Source organism: Amaranthus tricolor, chromosome 2 (assembly GCF_026212465.1).
Source record: "Amaranthus tricolor cultivar Red isolate AtriRed21 chromosome 2, ASM2621246v1, whole genome shotgun sequence".
NCBI classification, from domain to species: domain Eukaryota; kingdom Viridiplantae; phylum Streptophyta; class Magnoliopsida; order Caryophyllales; family Amaranthaceae; genus Amaranthus; species Amaranthus tricolor.
The window spans coordinates 1,474,181-1,484,829 of record NC_080048.1 but is presented as its reverse complement, the minus strand read 5'-3'; the positions used below and the strand labels follow the sequence as shown (position 1 = coordinate 1,484,829).

The window sequence follows — 10,649 nt, the reverse complement described above, 5'->3', positions numbered from 1 at the left end:
CCGCGGTGCTATGTGTTAGGAAATTTCCAAGCAGGTTAAAAGGAAAATTCTACCGGATGGCTAACAGTCCTGCTCTGCTATATGGGACCGAATGATGGCCTGTTAAGAAGTTTTTTGAACACAAGATGGAAGTTATAGAAATGCGTATGCTGAGGTGGATGTGTGGGCACACATTGATGGATCGAATTAGGAACCAAGAGTTTAGAGACAAAATAGGAGTAGCCCCTATTTCTGGAAAAATGTGAGAAAATAGATTAAGATAGTTTGGACATGTGCAGAGAAAGACTCTCGCCGCCCCTGTGATGAGAGTCGAAAGCATTATAGTAGAGGGTAAGAGGAGCTGAGGAAGAACTAAGAGAACTTGGGATGAGCAGATAAAACTTGACTTGCGGAAGCTAAACCTATTTGAGGGCCTGACTAAGGATAGGGGTAGTTGGAGGCGTGGTATCCAGGTTCCAGATTATTGATGTCCTCGTAGGTTCTTGCCATCCTGCCCATCTCGTTTCCTTTATTGGTTCATTAGTTTTTATTAGTTTTTTGTGCCTTTTTTGTATGTGGGCCTCTTTTATAGGTTTTTTTTCCTTGTACCTACGTCTTTGTGTCTTTCTCGAGTCAGGAGACTCATTTGGCCACGCTCTCCTCTGTGGGTATCCTTTGCCGCCGTCCTTCCCTCCCCAGACCTTGTCCATATTTTTATATGTGCGAGATACACTGGATTGGATGATGATGATGATGACAATTATTATTTACGTACATATTTGCTTGTTATTAATTAATTAGTTATAAAGTAAATATCGTACTCTTTCTATCAGTAGAGCAGAAGGTTTGGAGTTCGATCTCTATCGGGCATAGGTATTAGTTAGGGATTTCTTGACTGTGTTCATCCCTCTTTACTCCCTCCATAAGGATAGCAGGTATGGTTTTGTCCGCCTCTTTCAGGAAAAAGAAAACCCCCCATCCGGACGGTGCCTTATGCTAAATACTAAAATTGTCCTTTATCTTTACCTATTATTAAAAAAAAAACACTTTTGCTTTAGATATATTACTTGTCTTTAGGCCTTCAAATTTCTAAAACTTACAAAAAATATAAAATAAATATTCTAAAAAAATATTTTATATTTTTGTTATATTATAACATATAATAGTATAAGTCATTAGTAAATGCGATACTTCCACAACTGCAAAATTGACGCCCTACTCTCCAACTCTTGCATGTCATGGATAGCCTGTCATACAAACTTCCCATCTTTATTTAAATGGTGCTACATTCTACATTGTCTCCCATTCCTCACTTAATTTCACTTCCCTAGCCCATATAAAAGATCTCACACATATCTTCCTCCTAACAATTTTTTTTTTTTTAATTATATAGTCGTTTCTTTCGGGTTTTGATAAAGTATAGACGAGATTTAATCTTTTTCCGTCTTTCTAGTGTCTTTCAAGTGTTACAGCATGAAGTTTGTTACCTCCACCCCTCGCCACGACCTTCGTTTACCTTTTCTTTTTCTCGGTTTCTTAGAATCGTGTCTTATATTTCTAAAATATGATTTAATTTTTCATATTATTCCTATTTTATGCATTTCCTTTTATTTTATAATCTACTCTTATAATCATTTAATCCCTCCTAAGGTTTTCTTAGTGGATTTTTCATGTTATAAGGCTCCAAATTATTGTAGATTTCCTCCTGTTTTATTTGTAGAACATTTTCAGTTAATGAAAAATTATACACAAGAAAGTGCAGATATTATGTCCGAAATCGTTAATTCTTCGGGCCAAGGCCCGTCGGGTTATCTCCCACCAAATTTGCATTATTTAACCCCCAAAAATAGTCATTATAATCTCATTGAAGAAGCTAAAATGCTTCTTTTTCCTGTAATGGAAAATATTTTAAGTAAATCCAATTTATCTCCTCAAAATATTGATATACTTATTGTTAATTGTACATTAATTTCTCCATCCCCTAGTTTAGCCTCTTTAATTATTAATAAGTTTAATCTTAGGCCCGACATAAAGTCCTATAATCTATCTGGGATGGGCTGTAGTGGTAGTATGGTTGCAATGAGCCTGGCCCAAAACTTGCTTTTGGCCCATAGAGATTGTAATGCAGTTATCTTAAGTACTGAGATCCTAACAGCGGGCTGGTATTCGGGTAATGACCCGTCAAAATTGTTTATGAATTGTAACTTTCGGATGGGCTCAGCCGCTATATTATTATCCAATCGAAAACAAGATAAAAATACGTCGAAATATAAAATAAATTTGATTTCGAGGGCCCAACGGGCTTTCGATGATCGGGCTTATAAATGTGCATATAGAGAAGAGGATTCAAATGGGCTGACGGGTGTGAGCGTGTCGAAAGATATACCGGGCGTGTTTGCGGAAATGTTGCACGACCAATTAGTGTGTCTTGGAACGTTAATTTTGCCAACGTATGAAAAAGTAAAGTTTGTTGCATCTATATATTGGAAGAAATATTTTAAAAAATCAGCGAAAATTTATGTACCAAATTTTAAAACGGTCGTACGACATTTTTGTCTACCGCTTTCTGGTAAACCAGTAATAAAGAAGATCGGAAAAGGTTTGAAGTTAGGGGAGACGGAAATGGAGGCGGCTTTGTCGACATGGCATAGGTTTGGAAATTTGTCATCTTCAGCATTTTGGTATGAATTGGCTTATTTAGAAGCTAAGGAAAGGGTCAAGGAAGGTGAAAAAATTTTAATGATTGGGGCAGGAAGTGGTATGAAGTGTATAAGTGTTGTTTTAGAATGTATTAGGCCCATTTTTGGTGAGTCCAATAAGGGCCCATGGGCTGACTCCATTGATATGTATCCCAATTTGGAAATTTGATGGGTGAAAAGCTTGCTCTATCTTTTATTTTTGAGTTTGTAATATAAGTGTATTAAATAAATAGTTTCTCGTGCAAATTGTTACATTTTATTGTAAAATAATAGCTTAAGAGGGTTGTTGTATAATAATTGTAAAATATGAAAGTAAGCATTTTTCTCAAATTTTTAAATAAAATAATTTCTATTTGGTTGAGTCAATATACACAAATTGTCTTAAAATATAATGATCACTTATATCCTTAAAGTCATTACTTATAATTTTAAAGTGATCACTTTTATCGTATCCTTCAAACAAAAATTTATAATGTACCTGAATTTTTTATTTTAATCTTAAATAGACTAAAAGAGTATTGATTATAAGGTGAGAGTTTTAATTATAAGTTACACTCTCTTTGTTTTAGTTTTTAGGTCACACTCTGATCAAAATTATAAGAGCTTTTTGGTCAAAGTTTGATCAACAAACGAAAAAGGAGAAAATAGTTTACAAAATAAAAAAGTTAAAGTAATAACTTATAAGTAGGGTGTCAAACAGATCGGGTTGGGTCATTTTCAGGTTCAGGTCATATATAAATGGGTCAATTGACCATTAACCTGAACCTGACCTGTTTAATTAAATGGGTCAGAAATGGAAACCCCAACCTGCAGGTCGGGTAACCTGCTAAATACCCATTTAACCTGCTTTTTTTTTGTTTGATTTTATTCGATTTTTTCAGGTCGTTGAACCTAATATTTTAGGTCATTTGACCCATATGCATGCTTCAAAGTTCAACTATCATTAGAAAAAAAAAATCATTAAAGACAGCAGTAAGACAAACACAAAAAATCAAACACAAAAAAAAATCAAAAAAAAAGACAAAATATCGAACACAAAAATCATTATGAAGAATTAAAGATGGCAGTAAGAACAATGAAAATAGCAGTAAGGGCAATGAACAGTAAAATCGAACACAAAAAAAATCAAAAAAATCGAACACAAAAAAAATCAAAAAAATCGAACTACAAAAATAAAAGAATGAGAAAAAAAATAATTCTTACCTTGGCTTTTGGCATCCAGGACTTGAGGTAGTGATAAATTCAGGAGGAAGATGGTAGTAAGAAGTTAAGAACTAAGTAGTAAGAAGAGAGAAGAAGGCAGAGCCGCAGGCACAGAGAGAAGAAGAAAAACTGAAAAAGTAAGATGTTAGGGTTTTCAAATTTGGGGCTTGGGCTTATTTAGCTTTTTTTATATTTTCAAAATCTTATTTTGTATGTGACGGCCTATTTAAATATTTAGCTTTTTTTATATTTTTTATGTCAAAGTTATATGAAGTTTTAGGTTAACTATTAATAGATTTAATATTAGATAATATGGGTCGACCTGACCTGACTGACCCATTTAATAAACAAATCAGGTTAGGTTGACCCATTTAATTAATTGGGTCAAAAATCTAAACCCAAACACGGTAATTTCAGATCAAGTTAGCAGGTCAGGTCAGCTTTTGTCAGCCCTACTTATAAGGTATAGTTTTGAGACCATTCACTTGGTATATTTGGGTCATTACACTTTGTTTTAACATCATAGTATAATTTCTTGATTGTAATGTTAGAAAATGTTGATGCAAGTGTCAAAACTTATAACAATGACATTGATTTTAAATATATAATTGAACATGTTTTGTCTTGTACTTTAGAAAAGGTTGACGAAGATGTATCGTATTGCGATGGTTTAAGGTTTGGAACAATTAATGAGGCGTTTAACATAGAGCGTTTAAGGTTCCACTGAGGTGAGGAACCATGCCTCGAATGAGGTAAGGCATGAGAATAGGTGTTGCTCGAACAAGGCAACAACAAGAAGCAATAGTCAGTAGGTGTAGCAGGGGCCGCTCGTTCGAGCACTATAGTACCTCGTCCAAGCAGCCAAGATAGGAGCAAACAGAAGCCAGCAGCAATTGCTACTCAAACGAGCATGTGGGGCGCTCAAACGAGCAACATGTTGGGGCACTCCAATAGTTCTTTTTACTACGGTTTTGTGCATTGATGAATTGATGATGCATTGTATTCTTAGTTTAATTTCTTGTTTATTGCTATGTTCAATGTAATGCTTAATTTTGATGTTTATTGTGAGTTAATGGTAATTAAGGGAGAATTTTAAGAGTGATGTATACCTTGCCATAAATAGGATACATTACTCATAGAATAAACAAATACACGTATTGTGAGAGGGCGTATTCTTTGTAGAAACTCGAGAGTGTTCTTCATTGAATTAGTATTTGTGATCATGATAGGATTGTTCTCAAGATATGGAAGCTTATTTAGATTGTATTGTTGAATTCATTCTAAATAAAATTACATTTGAGGAGGAGGTATCCTGGATACTTCATAACCACTTGTGTTCATCTTTCTTTATTGTTTTCATCTTGTTTTTCCATTGTTGAACCTCTTAAGGCTTTCATTTCAGAAAATCAAAATAACATATAATTACTAATGATGATAATTACTAATGACCATTGATCAACTAAGTGTCATAAAGATTAGTATTCAAATTAAAATACAATTAACAATATACAATTAATAAGATTAATTTGCTACTAATTAAGCGAAAGTGAGATTATATGAAGTACAACATAAACTTTAGACAAGTGGTATGATATGTCACAATAGATAGACTTATGGATCAATCAAGGGTCTAACATGCAAATGAATTGAAAAACATAAAAATGAATTAAAACAAACTAGATCTGAGGCAAATGTTAGAGACCCTTGAAAGTCTGACTATAAACCATCTTAAAAACAGTTGATCTCCTAAAATACTGTCTCTCTGAAAGATGTTTTTTAAGTCTAATCCATTAAAGCATATTGTATATTTTTACCCTATATATCTTTTGAACTTACCCAATCAAAAATGTTCTTTTAAAAAGACCGTTTCTTACAAGAAATTTGTATCCTAAAAATAATTTGTAATAATGTAGTATTTTATTGTCAAGGTATTTAGGTCATTAATTAATTTAACTCTACGTAATTTAACTGATTTAATACCCTAATATCCATATGATTTGTGCCCTCTCACTTAAAAGTCCATTTAGTGATGTCAATATAACTATATTTTTTGTTGGCAAAAATGTCAATATAATTATTATTAGAAAAATTACAGTGAGCAACTGCGCATGCAAAGTTCATAAATAAATATATTATTTTGTAGTTTCTAACTAAAAATAATTTATCAAACGTATATGATAATAATTGTAACGCGTCTAAATTTATTACTCAAAAAATAAATTGGAAAATCTATGGTAGTACAATGATAGATTGATAGTGAAACATATGTATATAGATTTTTATTTGGAGAAATTGTCGAAAATAATCTAACAATAAATTCTTCCGCAGCAAATAATCTCACCTTTAGATTATAAGCTAATAATCTAACCTCGAATAATCTCATCTTTGGATTACCTTTGCTATTTATTTGCTACCACAATACACTATGATCTTAACCAATAACCACCAAAGCTTCACCCCTAAACTACCAAAGTTCCACCCCTCGCCTCTCACATTAGATATGTTGGAGCAAATATATATTATTAAATATGAAATTATTAGAAAATAATTAATAGGTGAAATTATTCATAACAAATGAGTGAAATATTGAATTATTTTTGACAAATTTTCCTTTATATTTTCTATTTCATTACCTGTTTTTTAAAAATTAAATTAATTCTATTTATGTTTTTTTAGTATATAGTAGGCTGAAGAAAAGGAAGAGAAATAAGGTAAAAATTGATTTCTAGTCTATCTAAAAAGTTATACTTACTCTTATATCTTGTATCCATATTAATATTTGAATTGTTTTAAATTTATTTTGAAGTCCGATTAAATCATGTTCGATTTCAAGTTCGAACACTTCTACTCTAGCTCTAATGGAATAAATTTATAGGCAAAAGCTAACGAACATCTCTTAGGTAATTATTTACTAAAATAATAATATATTAATTAAAATAAATTAGAAAATAATTTAAAAATAAAATAATGATATATTATCGTTGGTTATCTTAACATCTTTTATGAATAATAGTTCTAATCTTTGTTATTATAAGGAGTATTATCTAATTATTCTATCAAACTATGAATCTGTTGTTAATTATTGTTTCAACTTACAATGAATGTTAACAATCATTTTATTAATTTAATTTTTCTCTCACTTATTTATAAAAAGTTTCTAATGTATTAGATGTTTCTCCTTGCTATTCACATGGAAAAAAAAAAAAGGAATGTTCAAATAAACAAATCTCCAAATAAAAGCAATAGAGATAAGCTTTGTTGCCATTCATCGAACTCGGTCTAGACAATCGTCACAATCCCACACACAGGGACCTAAGTGTGAAAAAATATGAGTACACTGAAACAAAAAATATATATATAATCCCTACTTTCTTTTCTTTTGTTTTTTTATTTAAAATATTTTATTTATAGAGAGAAAAATTTAAATATAAACACGTTAGTTAACATATATACATGTAGAATATATCGCGGGCAAAGCTACATGAGGCTGGAGGAGAATTGCCCTTCTAATTCAACACACTAACTTTTTTTTTAAAACCTAGTCGTCCTTAGTAATATGATTAAAAACTGATTAAATATCACAAAATTAAGTAAAGTTTAATTGTCAAAAGTGTATAAAAATAAAACTTAAGATATGTGGTTTGATAATCTTGATGTTAGTAATGTTTTTTTTTATCCAATTAATTTAAGTGTAATTTAGTCTTCATGCACTCATGCATACAACACTTACCGGCAACTTTGGAGCCTTCTAACTTTTCAAGTCTCAAACTACTCGAACTATAAAGGGTTTCCATTAAATAGACAAAAATTTATAAATAAGACTTTGATTTTTTACATTAATAAAAACTAATAATATCATTCTACTCTATTGTCACCTGTCTATAATTTTTTCCATTGAATAATTATTTTGCTAGGATTTGTGTCATTCAACTATAATTTTAGCTAGTGTATGCACTATTTCCCCAAGTTAAAATTTTTGCCTTTGCCCTTTGTGTACAATCTTGTTAAATTAAAAACAGAGAAAAATTAAATAAAAATATACAAAAATGGCATGTATTACCTTTTATTTTCATTTTTCTTCTTGCAAAATGACATGTGAAATGGATCATATGTTACCTTAACGCAATAATAACATAGACCTTCTAAAATTAGAATTATTCATGATTAACTAAAAATCAAGATCAAGATTATAATAAAAAGTTATATTATTCTTGTAAAGATTTCATTTTTGTGACGAAAAGAATAACAAATCTTGTATGAGACCGTCTCACAATGAAACAAGTCCATATAATTCGCTCATTTTCTTAATTGATCAGTTTAACATAAGTGATTAATTTATAGTTTAAAAGAAAGTTATAAAAAATAATTACTTAAAAATTATAAGTGATCACTTTAAAATTATAATAAATCACTTTAAGATAATATTAGGTCAGCCTAATAGAAATAATCTCATTGTAATACTATATAATATGAGATTTTGTGCAAAAAAATTTTTGGCCTTTTAACTTTATAACATGCATGGGTGGTGCCGTGAGTGACCGCTCATTGTGATCCGACTTAAATTGAACAACATAGGTAAGTATTGACGAACTGGATTATAATCAGCCTAAAATTTGTACCAAATTCTTTTCCTCAACATGAATTCTGTTACTTTTGCTTTGTATTATATGATGACAGCCAACAAATTCCTGCAAATTTTGACTACCATTTTAATTAATTATATTATTGTAAAAGTACGACTAATAAATGCCAAAGTATAAGCATAACTGTAAACTTATTTTCTAATTCTAGCTAGGTTACAAGAACCTTCCTACTCTTATATAAATGGTGCATGTTACAATCTAATCTATCTTACATTCTTACATTCCTTAGTCTCACTTCCATAATCAAAGTACACAAAAATCTTCTTGCAACTATCTTTTCGCCTTCTCGGGTGATTAGGTCGATCAGTTTCCGACTAAGTTAGCTGACATCTACTTACCTGTCATCGATTATGGAGTTTTCTTTATCGACTTTTAGCCATGATCCACTATTAGCCTTTGTGTTCCTAGGTTTCTTAGAGTCATGTCTTATGATTCTTAAATACCATATTATACCTATTTTATGCATTTGTATTTACTGTATAACCCATTATTATATACATTGCATACCTCCTAAAATATATATGGTTGATTTTTCATGTTTTAAACCCCCAAGTCATTGTAGAATCCCATTATCATCCTTTGTAGAACATGTTCATATGTTTGACTACTTTGACCAACAAAGTGTGGATTTTATGTCCAAAATTCTCGGGTCATCGGGCCAAGGCCCGGAAACTTATCTCCCACCATCTCTACATTATATCCCTCCAAAATCCACATACTATAACATCATTGATGAAGCTAAAATGGTTCTTTTTCCTATAATGGAGGATCTTTTAATTAAAACAAAATTATCCCCCCAAGAAATTGATATTATTATTGTTAATTGTAGTGTTCTTTGTCCATCCCCTAGTTTATCTTCTTTGATTGTCAACAAATTTAACCTTAGGCCCGATATTAAGTCCTTTAATATTACTGGAATGGGCTGTAGTGCTAGTATGATTGCTATGAGTTTGGCCCAAAACCTTCTTTTGGTCCATAAAGAGTGTAATGCAGTTATCTTAAGTACTGAGATTGTTAGTGCGGGCTGGTATCCGGGTAATGAGCCATCCAAACTATTTATGAATTGCCACTTTCGGATGGGGTCAGCTGCTATACTATTATCCAATCGAAAACAAGTCAAAAATACGTCGAAATATGAACTAAAATTGATTTCAAGGGCCCAACGGGCTTTTGATGATCGGGCCTATAAATGTGCTTATAGAGAAGAGGACTCAATTGGGCTGATTGGAGTAAACGTTTCAAGAGATATCCCGGGTGTGTTTTCTGAAATGCTCCATGACCAATTAATATCTCTTGGATCCCTAATGTTACCCACATACGAAAAGTTGAAATTTGTTATGTCTGTTATTCGGAAAAAACATTTGATAAAATCAGCTAATATTTACGTGCCAAATTTTAAAACAGTCGTACAACATTTTTGTTTACCGGTTTCTGGTAAGCCGGTGATAAGGAGGATAGGAAAAGGATTAAAGTTAGGAGAGGCAGATATGGAGCCAGCTTTGGCTACATGGCATAGGTTTGGAAATTTGTCTTCTTCATCTTTTTGGTATGAATTGGCTTATTTAGAAGCTAAGGAAAGAATTAAGGTAGGGGAAAAGGTTTTGATAATTGGAGCAGGAAGTGGAATGAAGTGTACTAGTGTTGTGTTACAATGTATTAAACCTGTGTTTGGTGAGTCCAAGAAGGGGCCATGGGCCGGGTTCATTGACAAGTATCCAATATCAGAAATTTGATGTGATATTTTTACATCCCGATGAAATTGCAGGAAAATGTAACAATATTAATGAGATAGAAGAATACATTATTTTGTGTTTTAGTTTTCATAATATAAAATAAAACTATCTAAAAGGAACTTATACATGTATATGATATCATAAGAGTGGTATTGTTTCATTTAGTTTGTTTTCCTTTTTAAAAGAAGAGCAAATTATTTTGTAATTGTAATACAAACTTTAAATATATATTGAAAAACTTTATTTATGTTAAAAGTTACTATCAGCTAGAGGTGTTCATTTGAGTTATCAGGTCGATTTTGTGTTAAATATTTGGGATCATTTCAAATTAGAGTCTTGTTTCGACATTGATTCTTACATAAGTTAAACTTCATTTTGAAATCGGATTAAAA

The 10,649-nt window shown here is 31.4% G+C and overlaps 3 protein-coding genes across 3 annotated transcripts in view; all 3 read left to right on the top strand.

Annotated features, from left to right (window-relative positions):
• Positions 1–95, top strand: part of LOC130803254 (uncharacterized) — a 673-nt gene extending 578 nt beyond the window's left edge. Inside the window, exon 3 of the mRNA XM_057667452.1 lies at positions 1–95. This exon is cut by the window's left edge and continues 147 nt beyond it. Within this exon, the coding sequence (XP_057523435.1) occupies positions 1–95 (95 nt within the window).
• Positions 96–1,269: 1,174 nt separating this feature from the next.
• LOC130807009 (3-ketoacyl-CoA synthase 4-like) lies at positions 1,270–3,044 on the top strand. The gene has a single exon (XM_057672290.1). The coding sequence runs from the start codon at positions 1,453–1,455 to the stop codon at positions 2,845–2,847; it is 1,395 nt and encodes a 464-aa protein (XP_057528273.1). The 5' UTR covers positions 1,270–1,452; the 3' UTR covers positions 2,848–3,044.
• Positions 3,045–8,751: 5,707 nt separating this feature from the next.
• On the top strand, positions 8,752–10,442 carry LOC130807008 (3-ketoacyl-CoA synthase 6-like). Its single transcript, XM_057672289.1, has one exon. It carries the CDS (start codon positions 8,875–8,877, stop codon positions 10,255–10,257), a length of 1,383 nt encoding a protein of 460 aa, XP_057528272.1. The 5' UTR covers positions 8,752–8,874; the 3' UTR covers positions 10,258–10,442.
• Positions 10,443–10,649: the final 207 nt, after the last annotated feature.

What these genes read in the sequence shown, in the direction of transcription:
- LOC130807009 (XM_057672290.1), top strand. Translation starts at nt 1,453, where the DNA reads ATGAAGTTTGTTACCTCCACCCCTCGCCACGACCTTCGTTTACCTTTT.
- LOC130807008 (XM_057672289.1), top strand. Translation starts at nt 8,875, where the DNA reads ATGGAGTTTTCTTTATCGACTTTTAGCCATGATCCACTATTAGCCTTT.